The following is a 21,987-nucleotide window of genomic DNA, read 5'->3' on the forward strand; positions in this document are numbered from 1 at the left end:
TTTTATCCAAGAGTGGAACTCTTCCCCATGTTATTGGGACTATAACTCCTAACATTTCTCACTCTTGGTAATTCTCACACTAGTCTGATAAGACTTACAGTGCAGCATCTGTAGGGGCTACAATTCCAAACCCTGCTTTAATTAGTCTTAAAAGCAGGAATGTATTTACAACTCAGGCCTGTTACAGACAGCCAAAATAAAGCTGCTTCGAGTCACAGTGGAGGTATGGTGTTTCAATGATACATGCGTCCTAAGAGTCCAGAAGCCACACCAAAGCCACGCTCCAGTCCTTAGGGCTGGAGCGTGGCTTTGGTGCAACTTCTGAACTCTTAGGACGCATGCATCATTGAAACACCATACCTCCACTGTGACTCGAAGCAGCTTTATTTTGGCTGTCTGTAACAGGCCTCAGTCATGTTAGTTCAAGACCCAACTTCTGCTGGGTTACAGGCAGGTTTAGCCTTATATTCATCCCTACCAACTACAAAATAGAGATAAAGGTTTAAATCTGAACTGTGCCATATTTACAACAGACCCAAGGAGACTTAAGCAGTTAAGTTAAATCTTGAGATATAAAACATTTAAAAACAATATACTCTAGATTAATGCAAACTGATGAGACAGCTAGTTGTATTTCTGCACAGATGGCTACTACTAGATGGTTGCTTTCTTATGGAAAAATGGGCATCCAGTGCTATCTAGTGCTAATTTGATACTTTGGCCTGCTGTGTAGATTGTTTGAGTCACATTTGTAATATTAGCGTAAAGGGAAATATCAAATACTACTTAATTGCCTTCAGCAATGTACATATTAATGGATAAAAGTGATTTGTTTTATTTTAAAAGGACCACAGTAGAAAGCTACACCATAAGGCATAAATCCTATGCACACTTACCGCCTTGAACATAGGGAGGTTTACTTCTGAACAAAGAGGAGTTTGCAGTATGGACACTTTTTTTGGAAGAACCAGAATGCTCAGATTGGTGGTAGCAGTCCAAGACTCCAGGAAGATCATGTAGCAGGTGATGGGAAAGATCTCTGGGATTTCTTGCATACATGGCATATGCTCTCCATTGCACTGTGATTTCTCCCTTGAATTACAAAAGTAGAAAACCACCACCCCACAGCAAAGAAAAAAAAAAAAAAAGGGGGGGGGGGAAGAGTAATTGTCATGCTGTAGTATAATTCAACTTTTTTTTCTACCAGAGATTCTTATAGCACTTGCAGTGCACCTCTAAGGGTTATCCACACATGCTCAAACTTATCTGCTGCACCCAGAGGTATTTGTATGAAAAGTTACATCATAAAGGAGCCTTAGTCTTTTTAGGTTATGTTTTATTTATTTTTTTATTTTGGAGGTTTGTTCCAGATATAAAAAGTCAAAATTCTTACATCAGTCTTAAAAGAAAGCCATGCACATTTCAAAATGTTTACAACTTAAATTGTAGTTTTTCTTCAGTTATTTGTTACTTTTCAGAAGTATGCTGAGCAATTATTCCCAACATTTTGACAATAGTCCCGGCTAGTTTGCAATAAGCATTCAGGGTGACATTTTCACTTTTAACAGCCTCTATAAGCTGCGTAAATACTCTTGCAGTGTTTGGATGGCATGTTCCCAATAAACTATTCACTGTAACAAGCTCTCGCTACATTAAATCAAGACCTGTCTATAGATGTTCGATAATGATCCTTTTGACCTTGCCATAAGTAAGCCCATCTGGTCCAAGTCAACTTTTATCCATGCACCTTGTGAAGCCAACTACAGGTTTAAAGGTCACCCATACGGAACTTAGTCCTAAATATTTACTCTAAGAATATTTCACCCCATGTCTTGAACCTTTCCATGTTTAATGGCGGGGGGATGCCAGCCTCCTTTCTGGGGCTATACAACTCTGTGCTTTAATCTTGGCAAAAGAGATCATTGCTGTCATGTTGCCTGCCTGTTCCTCCAAACATTTTGCTGAGCTCACATGTATATTAATGAAATGCAACAATGATAGCCATTTGTCATTCCAAATGTTAATTTTAGAAGTCAGTCTCAGTAAGGGTCTTCATCTTAAGTTGCATAGGCTGAAGAGATCTGTACACCAATATAATTAAAACTATGTGGCATGGCAGCCTAGAGTATTTATAAGCTATCACCTTTGATTTGGGTTAGCATTGACAACTGTACATTTTTTTTAACATAATACATAATGATAGAAACCAAACTAATCATGCATTATCAATATACAGTTTCTATAAGCATGGCTGGGTTTTATGTTCCAAAAAGCAAACTTGAGATGAAAGTAGCGGTAGGAAACAAACCCATTTGTTCATATGTTTGTCACTATCAAAACCAACAGATGTTTCTTATCTTACCACCATGTCATCAGCAAATTATAACTGGATAATGCATAGGAGTGTGGGTTGAAGAGCCAACTGAGAACTCAAGACAAAAATGCATATATAGTAGGAGCCACCCATTTTTCCATATGATTAGTGTAACATTTCACATTAATGGATCTGCCATCACGCTGTACTATTAACATTCTTCTGACTTCACCTAAACCATAATAGGGAAATTAAAGGTTTTCAAATACAAAACTGATGACCTACTGTCCACTCAGCTGTCTAAGCCAATACCACCTGTTGGTTCTAATCTGTGGCAGATGTTCAAGTCTCCCCTAATAGTTGTATTTAATGTACCCTTGAAGGAATGATTCAAACTTTTGACTGATGTTCCTTATTCAAATGCATTTATATGGCACAGTATTATTCCCCCATTAGAGAGAAAGTTTATGGCACCAGTATTTTCTGCAAATTGTAACAGCAAATGGGTTGATTTTCAGCAGCATTTTTTACACAATGTGTTGAAATTAGTGTGTATGATGGCCACCTTTTTCAACTAGTGCTCTTGTGCCTTATAACAACTTACCATAAGCAGAAACTCTATAGATGAAGATATTGTGACTGGAAAATATTCAGCTATTCAGGTTTCTGCCTGTTACGTAGCTATTAGAACACTAAAGTCTTAGGTGGTAACCAAGTTGTGTAAGCAATAATATTTACATTACATTTAGTTTCCACTTTACACTATACACTATTTTGATTATTTACAGTGGGGTTGGTTATGTTACATAGAAAGAATGAGAAAAGACAACTTTCACAACAGAGGTAGTTTTTTTTTTACCTCAATCACAGTTCTGACTTTAGGGAAAAAATAATGCTTTTCAGAGGTTTCTGGACAGTTTAGAGAATCCATACATCCATGTTTTAGTTGCAGACATTAAAAAAGGGACTGGAGTCCACAGACATTGGTAGCCTACCCAGTAAAAGTGTCTATACTACACCAAATTTCCCCCAAATTAACTTAATTTTAGGAATTTAAAGAAAAAAGTTAGGCCAAACAAAATGCCAAATTATAAATTTACTATTTTTAATTCAGCACTTAAATTATCTATGCTTTAAAAAACCCATAAAGAGGGCCATTTAAGGCATCTTTAAAAAATCCATATATGGCTTTGGTTTACTGAAACATTACACATTGCTAAAAAAGAAAAAAAGTGTATGTATGAACATAAAGAACACTCATTCAAGATTTCAATGACTATAAACATGACCAGTAAAAGACCTGCCCTTGTGACGGTGAACAAAAAGTTATTTCCAAGTTTATCTTACAGTAGAGGGCAGCCCAGAAGTCTGTGCTGAAGTAACATAGAGAGAGGTGTTATCAGGATGAGAAGAGACTACAGAATTTCCATTGGTTGGTGAACACCCCAATTTCAATTTTTCCAGGTACTCTGCATGTACAGGCTTGTGACACTGAAGGACCTTGATTGCATCCTCAACTTTAAACCATTCTCTTTTTCTTCCTATAAAAAGGGAAAAATAAAAGTTTCAAAAATTGGCTTGGCCCTTCAAATATCTTAACTTCAGGATTTGTTACTGCAACTCCTTAACTTACTCTAATTTTTAAAGCCTAAAAGATGCCACAGTAGCCAGAAGTAGTGTCAATACTCCAAGAAATATCCTAGAAATGCACTGTTCATTAAAAGCATACTTCTTCTCTTAGTAATAACACAGAGAACAGTAAAAAGCAAGAGTATTAGGAAGCTAAGGCAGTCAATTCTGTTCATGAATTTTACAAGTTAGTCTTGTGACCTTGGATACTGAATAAGGATCTGGAGCATTTGGAGCTACAAGTAAAGGTTTCTAATTACCACAGCTGGCTGGGTGTTTCAGTGTGAAAAATTAATGTTTCTAATGTATTATGTGCAATGAAAACACAAGTTAGTATATTCATCTGTTTCTTACTTATCTAACGTCTTTTTCTCTCCTCAGCTTATATGCTATGATGGTTAATTAAAACAGGGAGCATTTTGATTACTACTGAACTCTCATTACAACCCACATTCTTTTAATAAATTTGGAATTTCAAGTGTTCAGAAATGAGCAGTAAAATGGATTTATTTACTATCAAAGGTGCTGAAATTGAGTTAAAATTTTAATTTGAACTTTTAAAAGTACAGCTACCATTTAGCATGATACTGCAAGTTAGACACCAGCTGTATCAGAGTTGTCCTAAAAATAGCACTGTTCTGTTATTACATTACAAGGCTACCATATGCAGGGAGAAAAAACACTTGCCTATATTAACTGAATCCTCCCAGTCTTCCAGGATTTCAGTCACTGTAAGAACATAAACGTAGGTCCTATGCTTTCGGTCTTGATTCTGCTTCAGTGTGAAAAAAGGAAAACACAAACCTTTTAATTCACATTTGCAGTTTAAAATATTAAAATCACTTCCATTTTAACCATTCCATTATAAAACACTGCTCAAAGTGGTTAACAAAAATATTTCAAAATTCAATATTAAGGCAAAGTAATCAATTAGATGGAACTAAGCATATAACATACCTCCAACGTACTTGCTGAGATTTGAGGCAGATAGTAATTTTGTCCAGTGGCAGCTTAGGAGCTGGTGACCCCAGATCAAGAAGGAGAAATGCACCCATGCCCTCTGATACTATCCCAAGAAGTCCTGTTCCTCCTCTCTCTTTAAAGAGCAGGCAGCCATTGTTATCAACTCTTCAGTGCTTGCCCCCCTCCCATCCACAAACAATCCCATGCCCCAGTTCTGTCTGCATGCTCCCTGCCTTTGTAGGTAGACTGAATAATAGCAGCATCAGTGAGTCCCCCAGTTCTGCTCACACACTACTGAGAGAAGGTGGGGTAATATGGAGCTTAGATTTTGTTTTGATTGCTTGCTGGAACCAAGCAGCTATGGCAAGGGGTAATGGGAACATCACTAATACCACTGCATATGCCATCTTCCTAGCCTCCTCCCAATATCTTTGTTCTAACCACCATTTAAAGCAATAGCCAGGCTTCACATCTCCCTGCCTTCTTTTTATTCAGCAGTGTATAAGCAATACTTATGTAGGAGGAGGTGACACAGTGGTGTGTTCTTCGTCCCCCCCCCCCTTTTCCTTCCATGGCAAGGTTTGGGAAGCACAACAGTCAGCCTGCAGTAACTGGCTAGCTGGCTGCCCAGGAGCCTTGTCCTCTTCTGACCAGCCTTTGTCCCTGGTTTTGTCTTCTACTTGACAGGAGAACTGTCATGTTAAAAACAGGTCTCCACTTCATCCACCTCTTAATCATGTAATCTACATGCTTTAACAAATATCAAATACTGGAGTAGTATTCACACTATAATCATCCTTCCATATTTGCGGCTTTGAAATTTTCGGATTTGATTAATATGTTCTCTCTAGGAATATCTAGGTCCTCCGGTGCAACTCTAACTAAAAGTTGCACTGAAAGACCTAGAGATTCCTAGAGAGAATACCTTACTAGGCATTTGTAGCTCCTCCAGTGCAGTTCTATGGTCAGTGTCTATTGGACGTTGACTACAGAGTTGCACTGAAAGACCTAGAGATTCTTAGAGAGGTGTCCTCGCAGGTAAAAACATGGTGTTTTTGTTATTTGCAGATTTTCCATATTCACAGGGGTCTTGTGCCCCTAACCCTAGTGAATATGGAGGGACAAGTGTATACTGAATCGGTTTCTCCACACCTATGAACTTCTTCTGCATAGATATTGCAGCATTGTACAATATCCAAATGTAGTCTTGTTCTTTAAAAGAACCACAGAAAAGCATAAGTCCTTAGTGCAAGGATATGTTTCTAGGTACTCTCCTCCCATCCTGTGTTAACAGATGTGTAAGATAGCATTTTCCAGAGTGTACATCTAAGTTTTTTTTTCACGAACAGCTCACCTCAAATATGCCCAGCAACCTGCCTAGTTTCCCCTTCACTCCAGCCTGCAAAGAAATACAGATAATCAGAAACAAAATTAAATGCACTCAACACATATGATACTAGTTTCATATTCTTTTGTGCCTTATCTTGACCCTCTACAATTTCAATGCATGCTAAAACATTTAGATTGTGTACATCTTTTTCAATTCAAGCATCACCCAAAAACCTGTTTGTATAACACTTGACAAAATTTTAGTAGCCTTATACTTTTAAAATAGCTTATATTTGACAAGCAACTAACAAGGCAAAGATATGTTCGTGTGTATACATAAGGATTACATACGACCCTTGTAAAATTGAGAGATGCTTCTAGTCCTGAGCATTTGGCTGATTTTAATGCAGGAGTAGGTGAATTAGACTGGGTGATGGGCTGCAAATTAGCAACAGTTTCTTGCTCAACTGTCTGACAATTGATTTTTGTTGTTGTGGTTTATATACATTCTTGTGGCCCAGAAAATGGTTTGAAAGGTGACTGAAAGGTCTCAACAAAATTAACATGGGGGATCCTGGAACCAAACCTCAGCGGATAACAAGGGTCCACTGTAGTTCTTTGGTGTATTGTTTCCATTGGCTTTTTATTTGTGCTTGGTTATGTAATGTGTTTCCCTGCTGGTTGAATAGCATCCCCTCTGTAATACATACAGGGCCCACTGTATGTATGGTTGGAAAAGCTCCACAATGAAGAAAACTGATAGGAAGAAAATCAACTCCTTTGAAATGTGGTGCTGCAGAAGAGTTCTACAGACATGAGGATTGCTAAAAAGACAAATGAGTCTTAGAGCAAATGAAGTCTGAACTCTGCCTAGAAGCCAAGATGAATGAACTGAAACTGTTGCACTTTGGCCATATCATGGAATGACATGAATCACTAGAAAAGACAATGATGCTTGGTAAGGTACAAGGCAATACAAAAAGAGGAGGATCCCATTACAGGTGGATAGACTCAGGAAGCCATAACCCTGAGCCTGCAAGACCTGATGACAGGATAGCTTGGGGTCTCATTCATAGGGTTGCCATCAAAGTCAACTTGACAGCAGTTAACAACATTACATGCCATATTACTCCTCTTCCACCATGTGTGTGCATACAGTGTGTTTACCTCTTTCAGAACTATCCACGTATCTGAATAAGTGGGATGCACTTATGCTCAAAATTTGTTTAACACTTAAAGGTGCCAAAAAACCTCCTTTGTGCTTTTGCTCTTTTTATCTTGCAGTAACACCAAAAATCAAGAGCACAGTCTTGCAGCATCTTACTATATGTGACATTTATTGGACAAATGTAATCCTGGTCCTGTATCTATTTATAAACCAGCTATTTGATACTTATCGCACTGATTTTAGTGAGGCCAATTAAAATTTTATAAGTCTAGACACACCCCCTACATATTTGTCCTCTTTGTGGTATAACTTCAATGGGGAGTATGCAATGCCATTACTGTTATCTGGGCCTCTTTGAAATATCCTTTCGCATACATGTGCCCTTGATGGATTCTTCATATAGTGTTAGATGGCTGGTGGAATATTCTTCAAAAATCATAACTTCCTTAAAAAACAAATGGTATTGTGCCTCACTGATTTTGCACAAACCACATTTTATCACACTGAACAGCAGCAAACATTTCAGACACCATCATAAACTGTTAGGGATTTGTTTCTGCATGTGTTTGAAGTATCTTTGCTGTTCCTAGCAAAGCACAAGGTCATTATCATAACCAGCTGATGAAGGCCTGCAGGCTTGACATTATCCTGTATCCAAATAAAAAAACAGGCCGGATACACCTCCACTATCACATTCGTTTATATTTACATTGGTTATTACTGGTATGAAATCATGCTTAAGAGTGTGTTGTGCCCCAACAGAGTTCTCTTAGAGGCCATTCTTTGTGAAGTGTACATATATGATTTGGGGTGGCCTAAAGCTAGCTTTGGGGTAATTTATTTATTTAAATTATTTATTAACTTTTTAGTTATTAGTGGCATTATCTGTCTATGATCTTACTTATTAATGGCAAAAGGTTGCCCCGAGTTGCCATAGCACTGCTCCTGCATACTGTATGAGAGGTGTGGGAGAAATCACAGAGAACCTTGGGTCTTAGTGGTGCTGCCTCAAAGCAGGTTACTTCACCCAGGCTCGCTCTAGGTAAGATTTATATAAACTATGATTACACACAAACCCACATGATTCCTGCAGGTCTAACTCCTTCTTAGGAAATGGGATTTGCTTTTATAAAAATTGTTATTCATCACATATGATAAGAATTTTTATCCTGGCTTGTTGCCTAATAGAAAGACTATACTCGTCTCCTGCTTTCCAGGCTGCATTAGTTATTGGAATCTCTACTTTAAAAAAATCCAAATGAGTAATGGTGAAATGTGCCTAGTTCCAAACTGTCAAATTGAAAGTGCAGGATTTCTAGTGAAACTGCTCTGCTACAAAGGTCATAGCAAGCTGTTGAGAGGGCAGATTTGTGTGCACCACATGCCCTCTACCAGCTAGGCTAGATTACTGCCCTCAAGTATAGTAGGGGCATTTTATTCTGTTTGGGTGGCTTGTGTATACATGGTTTGTCAGGGAGTGCCATCCAACCTCTTCTTACACAGCAGTGTCTTCATGCCTCATCACCTGGTGGCTGAAGGGCGGGGAGCAGCAGTGGCCCAAAAGGCACACTCTTTCAGCCCTGAGCTTTCTCCCTGTGAGGAAGCCTGGGGCCAGAGAAGCCAGGAAGGGTGTGTGTCTACTCCCCTACCCTAAAGGGGGAGGAGGAACCAACCAGGTATCACCCCTCTTCTGGTTGTCAGCTAGTGTGGTCTGCACCCCCTCAGTGACACCACAGTTCCCACAAGCAACAAAATGTCTGCACTTGAACACGAAAACAGCATCAGAAGATTGCTGCTGCTACATAAAGTATGCTCAACGCATGCCTGCTTGTAAAGAATAGCAATTATTCCCAAAGAAGCACTGATTTTTTCAAGTGTAGCATATAGATGACTAAGCACTGTTGCTGGCTGGAACCATAGTTTGAGTGATAGTCAAAAATGAATCCACCTAGGCCATCTGCACAAAAAGCTGATGTACAGAAAGCTGATGTACCTTCTGTCTTTAACAGCCAGTAACTTTTTATGTGTCACATTCTCCAAGTTTGCTTTGATACAGTATTAGATAAAATCCAGAGAGAAATCATCTATATTTTATTTCAAATGGAAAGTTCTGAATTATTACCTCTTCATAGACTTCTCTGACAGCAGCACCACCTGGTTCCTCTTCTGGTTCCATTCCTCCACCTGGAACAATCCACTGATCTGGATACCGGCTGCTGCTTACTAACAGCACCTACAAATAAAAAATATGGCACTTTCTTATGACTTTGGAAATTTAAAACCTGATGGGGGACTTTGTAAAAACAACCTTTTGCAAAATCAGCACACTGTGAATTCTATCTAAGCAAGGCACGCTGGCCTACATCCAATACTTAAATGTTATTAATATAACAGGTCTACTCTCATTGGGGTGAAGAACTGGATTTAGGTCACTAAGTTTAAGGTAAAAGATCTGGATATGAAAAGCTATAAATCTAAAGATTCTACACTATTCCTCTTGCTGTAATCTTACTTAAATTTACATATACATTTATAAAAGTGTTCAAGTCACACTTAAGGGCTAAACATAGAGTCACTTAGCCACCCCTTTCCTAACCAGATTGGGGCTGCAGCAACCTCACGCCACAGCCTTGAACTGGCCTTTCAAAGGTGCAAAAAGGAGTCGCAAAAAGTGGCTTTTTCACCCCCCAAAAGGGTGGCATAGCTGCTTTGCCATGGCTATACGGCGCTCCTTCAGCACTGCCTTGTATGGCCTGAGGAGCGCTATGATGCTGTGCACCGTCTGGAGCAGTGCACAGCATCAGGGTGACCAGGGGACAGAATCGGACGTGCATCATGAGGACACTATGCCTCGACTCTGCCCCCAGGCTGGCCGATTATCTAGGCTCATTTCAAACTGGCTTCAGGGCAGGTTACGGAGTTGAGACTGCCATGGTCACCTTGGTCGATGATCTCCAACTGGGCATCGACGGGAGAAGTGTGACCCTGTTGGTGTTTTTGGACATCTCAGCGGCTTTCTATACCATAGACCGTGGTATCCTTTTGGAACGCCTGAGAGATTTGGGTATCAGAGCACTGTGTTGCAGTGGTTCAGATCCTATCTCTTGAGTAGATTCCAGGTGATGATGCTGGGAGACAGTTGCTCTCGTAAACGGGAGCTGACATTGGGTGTCCCTCAAGGTGCCATCCTGTCTCCCATGCTGTTTAATATTTACATGAAGCCGTTGGGAGAGATCATCTGGAGACATGGGGCACGGTGTGATCAGTATGGTGATGACACCCAATTCCATCTCTCCGTGTCCCCGACTGCTGCAGTGACCAAGGATGGCATCTCTCCTCTAAATCCCTGTCTTGAGTTGGTAATGGGCTGGATGAGGGAAAACAAGCTCAAGCTGAATCCAGAGAAAATGGAGGTACTTGCAATAGGAACCCCTAGACCGGGTGGGGAGGTTTGTCAACCAGTGCTGGACAGGGTCACACTTCCCCTAAAGGATGAGGTTTGCAGTTTGGGAGTGCTCCTGGACTTGTCACTACAGTTGACATCTCATGTGGAGGCGGTGGCCAGGAGTGCTTGGTACCAACTTCAGTTGATATGCCAGCTGCGCCCCTACCTGGCTCAGAGAGACCTTGAAGCAGTGGTGCACGCACTGGTAACCTCTCGCTTAGATATCTGCAATGCGCTCTACATGGGGCTACCTTTGTAACAAGTTCGGAAGCTTCAGTTAATCCATAATGCTGCAGCCAGATTGGTCACGGGAACATCATGATCAGACCATATTACACCAATATTAAAATCTTTACACTGGCTGCAGATTAGCTTCCGGACGCAATACAAAGTGTTGGTCGTTACCTTTAAAGCCCTACATGGCTCGGGCCCGAGTTACTTAAGGGAACACCTCTCCCTACACAATCTGCCCCACACTCTTAGAACCTCAGGGAAGAAACTGCTGGAATACACAAAAACTAGACTGGTCACTATTTCCCATAAAGCATTTACTGCCGTGGCCCCAAAATTATGGAACAACTTACCAGAAGAGATCCGTCTTATTACCACACTAGAAGCCTTTAAGAAGGCATTAAAGACGGATCTCTTCTGGTGGGCATATCCACCTGACCTGCTATAGTTGAATACTCCCACTCTGCTTTGATAATATGGAAAACAGACGACGATTCAGATGCTTTAATTCCCTTATCGCAACACTGCTGGCTGGTTAGTATTGTATAGTATAGTATTGTTATATAATGTTGTTTTTAATCTGTTGTGCACTTTGCAATTGGTATTTTCGATATTGATGTGATCCTGCCTCGATCCATAGGGAGAGGCGGGAAATAGAAATAAAAATTTATTATATTATTATTAATGGCTGGTGTGAACAGGACCTTAATCACCACATTTCAAGTATGCTGTCTTACATGGTAGGATACAGTCAGTCTACTGCAAAACTGTCAGTTTTAACACTACAAAATTAAGCTGATCCCTCAAACAAAAAAACTTTATTCAAAGCATATGAGACCATCATTATAGATTCCAATTGATGCTTATTCTATAGATTTTTTAAAATAAAAGGCTCTCCTAATTGCAGGGACAGCATGCATTATCTTGCTTATGCTCTGAGTACCAGAACAATAAATGTTGATGGGAAATATAGGTATGGAATCATATACAGTATATAGTTCACAACAGAGGCCATGCACATATTCAAAGATGCATGCAATGTCACTATATCACCATAGAGAATAAGGGAGATCCAATTTGCGAACACGAATGAACTCCATTTTTAAATCACAATTTATATTTAACAGCAGAAAAAGAATCCAATTCAGAATGTCAATCCAGTTGTGAGTAAAAAAAAATAAGAAAATTACAAATATGTCAAATTTCTCTTCATTCTGAAAGCAATATTTTTCTTGACATAATGTGTGAGCTGAAGCAAGTTTTGCATTCACTTACTGAAGCACACGTACATTTCAGATGCAGAACAATAGCACCCTGCTTGTAGATATAAATGTTTCAAAAGTATTTACTGTACTTTAAGTACTATACTGTACTTCAAGCTTATCAATTGGGTATTCTTATGTGCATGGTACCATAACTGCAATCACCACTTAAGCAGAATTATTCAGAATACACAGAGTGTATGATTTTGCTCCAACAAAGTGAGGAAGACCCAGCATATTTTCAGTAATGTAAAGCTGTACCTGAAATTATCTTTCATTCAAACATATTCTTGCTTTACTGAGGAAAATACAGAGGCTTTTGCAGAACTCTCTTTTCTATTAAGACTTTAATAAAAGAAATCCAGAAGAGACCAAAATTAACACACACTGCACAAGATTTTTTGACCTTGTAGTTCAAAATTCCTTATTTTGCTTGCATGATTTCTTCATGTCTGATCAGTTTACTGTGGTTTGAAAGCAAGACAGGCAATACATATCGTTGAAGCATATGAGCATCTGTTGCACTTTCCAATGGGGCAGCTACAAAGAAAAAGGAACCTACAAATGCAAGCAAACCAAGTACAGAGATGCAATAGGGATGTAGCTTGCCTTTTAAAAATATGTTTGGTTTCCTATAGGACAAACTAAGTATAAACCATTTCCCTTACATCAGTGTGTGTCTGTGTATGTGCCTTGACATCACTTGTTGACTTATGGTGACTCCATGAATTTCACAGCATTTTCTTAGGCAAGGATTTAACTAAATTTCTAGACGTCAAGGATGCCAAATAGTTTTTGCAGCTACCATTAATTCAATTAGTTTTTATTTCTTTTTCAGTGAGGGAAATTAATTCAATTAGTTTTTATTTCTATTTCTTTTTCAACGCTTTTGTAGCAAGTGAGTGACCACCAACAATTATGAACTAGATTATTCTTCCGTATAAAAACACTAGCTTAGTGAAACTGTTTCAATCAGCATTTGCATTGTCTAACTTCTGATCAGTGATCCCGTTTACTAGTACAGGGAGGAAGGGGTCATTGTTTTGCTTGCCTGAAGCTTAAATGCATGGCTTTGCACCATTACATAAGACTCAGAGCCATGACATATCAAAACATGACACTGTTTTGAATGACTGGCGATAGCATTAGAGGAGAAAATATCTCCAAGACCTTATATAAACTCAAATTTTAGTTTTATATAATCTAAAATCAATTTTCTAGACACAGATAGGTAAACCAAATTTTAGAAGGCAACTGTTGTATTTATCAAGAACTTCATTTTTTTTAACTGAACCACAGAATGCCATATTAGTTGCTTAGATATTTTTAAGTTTTTATAAAAGATACGTACTGCCCTGTAAAATTACTGAGTGAAAATTTTATTATCTCTCAATAGTATTGCTTCCCTAACGGATGATTACCCTCCAGCAATGTGTCTGGCCCAGCCATATACACAGGCTGCACTGGTGCTGCAGAAGTAATCCAGTTTGATACCATGTTAATTGCCATGGCTCAGTGCTATGGAATTCTGGGAACGTAGTTTTATGAGACATTTAGCCTTCTCTATCAGAGAGCTCTGGTGCCACAACAAATTACAATTCTCATAATTCCATAGCATTGAGTGTGGCAGTTAAAGGGCCAGAACAGGCAAGAAGGGGCAGCTTGAAGCTGCCCCTGTCCAAGACAGATTAGGGCCACGGCAAGCACACCAATCTGCCCTGACCCCCGGCCTAAATAGGAGCAGAAAAGATCTGCTCATATTTGGGAAACAGCCAGCTTTCCTGGCCCAACTGCAGCCCCAGGGCGGCTTCAAGACGCTCCAGCATCGATCCACGTTTACATGCCACACGATTGTCTTGAAGCTGCCCATGTCTGGGTGGCTTCCGGGCATTGTCAGAGCATGCAGTGTATAAATGCTACATTCCCAAGATGCCTAGAAGGCATCTTTAACAATCTGTCTGTTAGGGTCCAAAGTGGGACCAAACTGGATTATTTCTGCAGTGTGAAATCAGCCACACCGAGTTAAGGTTGAATTTGAAAGATCATTCCCAAATATTCTTATCACTCATTTCAATATATGTTTTATCAGCCACTCCTTTATAGACATCCACATAAACCTTAATGCGAGCCTGTTCCAAACTTGCTTCAGCCTTTAACTCGCATTTGTAAGCTAAAACCTACCAGAACGATTTCTACTTCCATGTATTAGGTGCCAAAGTGTTCCATATGCTAGCCAAGGCAAGGACAGTCAGAAAGCCCATTCACACTGTTTACTTTCATGCTATCTATGTGACACCTTTGTGCATAAAGCAGATAGCAATCATACAATAAAGTTACAAAACAGAAAAATAACCAAGTCCCAAATGTTTCAGAACATAGCCCCATTCTCTTTTTGTATTCGCTATAGCATTATATTCTCAGATCAGATAGACAAAATCATCCAAGGTTCTGTCTAAGGTAGGAGAAAAACGAAGAACTGAATTCTAATTTGAATAACCATCTGCTTGAATAGGCTTTTGCCCATTTGGGCTGACTATATGCTACTTTTGTCTCTTTTGCTTGAAAACAGAGCACTTTACCAATTACAACTTATGATATCCCTGCCCCACTTTTGCAGTTATATGTGGGTCCCCTGCTTTCACTGCTAATGTTGCTGCCACAAATTATTGCAGCAGAGTGGTAAAAAGTGTTGCTTTCACTTAAAAACTAATTCCATTTTTTGTTTTGCACAAGATCTATGTCCTTTTAAAAAAGGTACTTGGAACTACAAGTATCACTCTTCCTGCCATCAAACTGTGGTGCCAGAATTGCTATAGTATGTGGACCCCATTGGTTCCACAAGGTTAGAAGTTCGGGAAACCTTATTTAACAAAAATTTGCCTCAGTCAGGTGAACTCACCAACCAGAATACACTTACTTACTAGTAGCTGATTTTTTAAAGCTATCTGAAACTTCACAGACATGCAGATGCCATTTCCCTTCCTCATTACTGGAGATAAGTTTGATTCTGGTTAGCCCTGCAGAAGCTAATTACACATAGCCTCTACCAACTGACAGTTTTTTGGCAATATGGGCCTGTTACAGACTGCCCAAATAAAGCTGCTTCGGGTCTCTTTGGAGGTATGCTATTTAAATGATGCATGGGTCCTAAGAGTCCGGAGTTCACGCCAAAGCCACACTCCATTCCTAAGCACTGGAGTGCAGTTTTGGTGCAGCTTCCTGATTCTTAGGGTGCATGCATCATTTAAACAACATACCTCCAAAGAGACCCGAAGCAGCTTTATTTTGGCAGTCTGTAACAGGCCATAGTTTTCTGGCAATACGATTAGATAGATAGATAGATAGATAGATAGATAGATAGATAGATAGATAGATAGATAGATAGATTATATAGTATTAATCCTTACACAGAAAACCAAGATATTAACAGGTACCTGGTACGGGAACTGCAAGAATGTTTTTTTTTTGGCAGAACATTTTGTTTCATATTTCTAAGCATCTGCAATTTCTTTGATTTCATTATGTCTGTTAAAATCTATTTTGCAAGAACATGAAGTTGCAGTCTGCATGAATTTTGAACAACAACTTTGTGACATACAATATACTTTTGAGAAAGGGAGAAGAATGATCCTTTTAAAGAGAAAAATGCTTTGGTTGTTCCAGGATAATATCATGGGACCCATATTGTTCCTCTTCCTGAAAATGTGACAAATTCTTCCATCATCACTAGATCTTTTAAGTCTTTTAAATAAGCACAACTCAGTTCACAACGGACAAACTTTGTCCATATGTTTCTCGGAAAGTACTGGATCTGCCAAGTTAGTTAATTCAGAACTATTAAATATTCTGGACAAGTGTTTAGTTGCACAATGTAAGATAGTTACTGCTCTATCTTCTTGAAAGTACAGTATACAATTTTATCTATGTTAAGATTTGAAGTAGCTCTCTTTTCAGTATGACTAGAGCTCCCTCTACAGCCCCCATAGTATGTGAGAAGTTGAACTACAGAAATAAATCTGATTTAAGATATGCTAACTAGGCTACAGAAGTAATTTTATCCTTTCAAAATGCTGTATCAGTAAAACTGTTCAGTTCCAGTCCTAGAAGGAAGTCTGCAATGATACAAATACAAGTAGTGTATGATTTACCTCATTGATAAGCTGTAACCTCAGCAGCTTTCTACCCCCCCCCCCCATGCCCAAACCCTAATTTTAAGAGTATGTTTAATGTAAACACAATTTTAAGTTTACAAATCTGGGTTTTAAATTGTGTTTTCACATCTACTCTCTAGACATCAACTGGAGATTAAAGAGAACATTCCTTATCAACTGCTCACTTCAAGAACCAAACTCTCAATTTACAGAGAGAATAGTAGATTGAGAAACTAGGAGGGAAAATTCTATTTTACTAACATACAGTATGGCGCTGCCAACATAATCAAACCATATTTACATGCCATAGTATTGGCAAGAAAGGAGAGAGAACCACTTCTCTTCTGAGCAAAAGCTTTAATGTTATACCTGCAAGTTAGTTAGACACAATTCACTTTAGTTAAAGAGTTCTAATTGTTTTGTGTATCTCAGCACCATATGGGCGGAGCAGTCTATCTTGCAACAGCTTTAGCAGTAAGATCCAACTACACTGTATATTGGAATGCTATAAAATTGAATTATGAAACATGGGATATATACTTTTTGCCAACAAGCTGCTACAGCCAAGTCTGATTTTGGCAGAACTCTCTGAGTTGTGTGGCAGTACCATCATTGGCAAAGATGTAGATACTGCACAAGAAGCCTGAGCTGTTCTCCCACAATTTTAAAGCATTTCTAAAAGGCAACTAGCAGTTGTTATTTCTTGGACATCATATATTTAGATCACTGTCCCACATTCTACAAACAGCTAAAAACTAGTGGTCCCTCCACATTCGCTGGGGTTAGGGGTGAAGGACCGCTGTGAATGTGGAAAAACCACTAATAATAATAATAATAATAAACACTATTCTTTTCACCTGAGAGAACATCTCTTTAGGAATCTCCAGGTCCTCCAGTGCAACCCTTTGGTTAAAATCTGCCAGAAGTGGATCAAAGAATCATGTTGGAGGATCAACAAATACATAGAGAAGTGTCTTCTCTAAGAACTTTTAGGTTCTCCAGCACAACTCTTATGGTCAACGTCTAGCAGAGTTGTGCTGGAAGACTTAAAAGATTCCTACAGAACACACTAATCAAAACCGCAAAGAATCAAATCTGCAAAAGTCAAAACCGCAAATGAGGAGGGTCAACTGTACATTAACATACCACCTACAACATACTCATATTTACTCAGGCAACCACTCTCAAGCAATTTTGTATATTACTGCATCTTCTGTTCATGCTTTCTGCATTTTCAAAAGCCTAAGGTCAGAGACATCAGCAACACTGTCAGAGAGCAGCATCTTCTTGACTAGGTCATTGGCTTAGGTAACTGGAGTAGCACTAGAAGTCTCAGGAGGGGATTAACACATTCCCCAAAGTGTGGGGAATGCTGACTTCTTGACAGCACTATTTGTGACATCAATGGATAATTACATCTTGCTTTGAAATGCAAGAACATATGTAAAAAACATTAATATTGTAGGAAGACTCTACACAGAAGGTGGCAGGACAGGCAGGTTTCCATGCTAATGGAATTCATAGCACATGCATGCTATATTTTACTTTTTTAAGCACAAGGCAACTAGTGCAAGAAAGTGAAAACAATCTATTTTTACCTGTCCTTCACCTTAAAAGCAATTTTTTGACTCACACCTGTAACCATCCCATCAAATGCAGTGGTTTTTATTTCACAATGATGTTTCAAAGTTGCTACTACTACTTTTGGTTGAAAAAGACTGTAACTTATTGGTAGACCCCTAATCAAATATTATAAATATATAGCTGTTCTGAATAGATATGAAAGCAATAAAGATGTGGCAGCAGCAAGACAGAAGCCAGAAACAGGTGTGTATGAGCCTTCAAGTCATCTGACAGAGACCCCATGAATTTCATAGGGTTTCTTAGGCAAGAGATACTCAGAGGTGGTTTTGCCAGTTTCCTCTACTGAAATATAGCCTCCAGCACCTGGTATTCATTGGTGGTCTCCCATCCAAGTATTAACCCGGCCCTGTTTAATGTTCAAGATCAGACAGGATCAGATATCGTATCCAGTTCTGGGCACCACAATTCAAAAAGGATGTTGACAAGCTGGAGTGTGTCCAAAGAAGGGCAACCAAAATGGTCAAGGGTCTGGAAACCATGAGACTTAGGGAGCTGGGTATGTTTAGCCTGGAGAAGAGACAGTTAAGAAGTGAAATGATAGCCCTGTATAAGTATTTGAAGGGATGTGCTACTGAGGATGAAGCAAGCTTGTTTTCTGCTGCTCCACAGAATAGGACAAGGAGCAATGGATTCAAACTAGAGGAAAAGAGATTCCACCTGAACATCAGGAAGACCTTCCTGACAGTAAGAGCTGTTTGACAGTGGAACACACTCCTTTGGAGAGCGGTGGAGTTTCCTTCTTTGGAGGTTTTTAAAGAGAGGCTGGATAGCCATCTGTTGCGGGGTGCTTTGATTCTGTTTTTTCCTGCATGGCATAGATTTGGACTGAATGGCCCTTGAGGTCTCTTCCAACTCTATGACTGTAGGATATGATAGCCCTGTTTAAATATTTGAAGGATGGAGCAAACAATGGATTCAAACTAGAGGAAAAGAGATCCCACCTAAACATTAGGAGGAACTTCCTGACAGTAAGAGCAGTTTAACATGCTACCTTGGAGAGAGGTGGGTTCTCCTTCTTTGGAGGTTTTTAACAGAGGCCAGATGAGATCCTGCATGGCAGAATGGAGTTGGACTGGGTGGCCCTAGAGGTCTCTTCCAGCTCTGTGATTCTAGGACCTGGTGCCTTTAAGGTATTACTATTTAGCCTTCTCTTGCACAAACAGGAGCCAATGCCGCCTACCTGTCTGCTCTGCCAGCGGGGCGAGGCCAGGGGGAGAGCAAAGCGAAATGGTGTCACAAAAGCAACTTGATCTGCCCTCTCTCTCTTTCTCTCTCTCGGCCTGAAGAGGTCGTTGAACTCAGACCATGCCGTTTTCGGAGGCAGCCAGATCTTTCCGGCTGGCAAGACTATTCAGGACGATGCGCCGTGCCCCAAATGCCCTCGCTGCTGTCTATTAAAGGGGGGCATGTAAAGACTTAACCGGATGGCTTTTATAGCGGAGAGGCTTCACGCATTCCAGCGTTTTAATTTCATCCTTTGATCCGCTCTGCATTGGCCCCCCCTTCCCTCTCATTCCCTACCTTGCAACCACAACAAGATGGATGGATGGAGGGATGGATGGATGGAGGGATCACTCGCTTCTTGGCAACGCCCCACACAAAGGGGCCTGAGGAGAAACTCAATCCAATCAGGCTGACCAGATGTCCTCGTGAGAAAGGAGGACGTTCAAGAACATGGAGGACCTGACCACATCATAATAGCTAAAAATAAAACATCCAAAGAAATGTAAATGCCTGTAAATTCTTAGTCCTGCTGAAAATGGAAGACATTCATGAAACATGGGAGGACCTGCCCCCAAATAAAAGCTAAGCAACGCTCCTATTACAATGTGAAACACATCCTTCTTAGTCATGATCAAAATGGAGGGTATTCGAGAAAGATGGAGGGCATTCGAGACACGTGGGGAGGCATGTATGAGCTGGAAAACACCAGTGTAAATATAAATACATGCTTCTCGGATGTGTTCAAAATGGAGGACGCCTGAGAAAGATGGAGGACATATGAGAAAGATGGAGGGCACGACCAAGCTAGGAAACACTAATATAAATGTAAATTCCTGCCTCTTAGCTGTGCTCAAAATGGAGGACATACAAATAAGATGGAGGACATGACCAAGTAAAAGCTGAGAAGTATATTCGTGCTTCTCAGTCATGCGCAAAATGGAGGACATTGAAGAAAACATGGAGGATGCTGACAAAGCTAGAAACAATATAGATCCTTGCTTCTTAGTCATACTCAAAATGGAGGACACTGAAGAAACATGTAGGACATGGCCTAATATAATGTAACATAAATTTAATATAAATCCACCCTTCCCAGCCCTGCTCAAGACAGAGGACACTTTGGAGGACATTCCTCCCAGGCAGAAGGCTGAAAGGGAGGACGACGTCCTGGAAAAATGAGGACGTGCCCGGCCACCCTCAAAAGAGGTCCTAAGTACAAAGGAGAACAAGGCACCGCAAAATAATAATAATAATAATAATAATAATAATAAATTGTAAAGCATCCAAGAAAAAAAGTGTAGCCAGATTACTAAAGCTAAGCTAAAAACGCACTCCTAAAATGTAAATCCATGCTTCTCAGCTCAAAATGGAGGACGCTTTTTGGACGTTCCTCCTGGACAAAGGAGGCTGGGAATGAATGGAGGGGGGCGCGTCCGGGAAAAAAAGAGGACGCTTCTGGCAGGTTCCTCCTGGACCAAGGAGTCCAGAAATGAATGGAGGAGGACGCGTCCGGGAAAAGAAGGATCCTAGACTAAGGGGGGGGGGGGGGGGTTGGAGGGGGGGGGGGCTAGAAGAAGATGCCTTTTTGGAGGGTGGGGATGAATGGAGGTCGGAGGGGGAGCGCGTCCGGGAAAAAGAGGACGCCTTTGACCATTCCTCCTGGACCAAGGAGCCTGGAACGAATGGAGGTGGGTGGCGCGAGTCCGGGAAAAGGAGGACGCCCGAAGGGAAGGAAGGCAGGGAAGGGTCCTCCTGCTGCTGCTCACCTCGTCCTCCCTCTCGCTGCGGAAGCAGAGGCACGCCGCCCTCTTCTTGAAGCCCTCCCGGTCGTAGGTCCGAGTCTGGTTGGGCTTGAACTTCATCATAGAGGCGAGCGAGGGAGGAGGAGGAGGGCTCCAAATCGGGTCCCAGAACGAGTCAGTCGCCGGCGGAGAGCGAGGAGGAGGAGGAGGGAGACGGGGGAGGAGGGCCACCCGGCGCCGCCGCCGCTAACAACGGAGGAGCCCTCGAGGTTGATGCTGCTGCTGATGCTGCTGCCTCGGCCGCCCTCGAACCCTCCCCGCCGCCGCCGCCGCCATGGAGCCTCTATCCCTCCTCCTCTCCCTCAGGAACAACCGCGTCCTGCCTCGGCCTGAATCCCTGGCCAGGAAGAGGCCACCGTCGTCCTCCTCGTCGACCGGCGCCGTCCTTTTTCCTCTCCGAGGCCGTAACCCTCTATTTAACCGTAACGTACATTCCTCCGCCCGCAGCGTCCCGGCCTCCGACAGACACTGCGCATGCGCCACGCCCGCCTCGGAGGGGGCGGAGTCACGCGGGCTGAGGGTTGACTAGGCCTCAGGCCTGGCTTTGCCTCAGAGAGACCCGTTTTCCTCAGCCGAGGAGGGTTAGGCAGTGCTTGAACTCTTTCTTTGGCTCTTTGCTATGGAATTCTGGGAGTTGGAGTTTGTTGTGGGGCCCAGAGCGGAGCTCCGCTCTGGGCCCCACAACAAACTACAACTCCCAGTATTCCATAGCAAAGAGCCAAAGAAAGAGCTCAAGCGCTGACAAACCTGGTTATTTCTCCACTGAAGGTCCAAGAAGACACACTACAGAAACAATAATCCCTGTTTGAGGCTGTTTTTGACTGC

General features: G+C 41.0%; 1 protein-coding gene across 2 annotated transcripts; it reads right to left on the reverse strand.

Annotated features, from left to right (window-relative positions):
• Window positions 1-1,329: 1,329 nt before the first annotated feature.
• NUDT4 (nudix hydrolase 4) lies at window positions 1,330-21,619 on the reverse strand. Of its 2 annotated transcripts, none has more exons than XM_042470688.1 (5): window positions 21,127-21,619; window positions 9,526-9,636; window positions 6,261-6,305; window positions 4,631-4,715; window positions 1,330-3,855 (listed from the first exon to the last, which is right to left on the reverse strand). In XM_042470688.1, exons 1-5 carry the CDS (start codon window positions 21,223-21,225, stop codon window positions 3,653-3,655), a joined length of 543 nt encoding a protein of 180 aa, XP_042326622.1. In that variant the 5' UTR covers window positions 21,226-21,619; the 3' UTR covers window positions 1,330-3,652. The 2 variants fall into 2 exon arrangements, with proteins under 2 accessions (XP_042326622.1, XP_042326621.1); XM_042470687.1 differs by having other exon boundaries at window positions 4,631-4,718.
• Between the last annotated feature and the right edge of the window lie 368 nt (window positions 21,620-21,987).

Source organism: Sceloporus undulatus, chromosome 5, assembly GCF_019175285.1.
Source record: "Sceloporus undulatus isolate JIND9_A2432 ecotype Alabama chromosome 5, SceUnd_v1.1, whole genome shotgun sequence".
NCBI lineage: Eukaryota > Metazoa > Chordata > Lepidosauria > Squamata > Phrynosomatidae > Sceloporus > Sceloporus undulatus.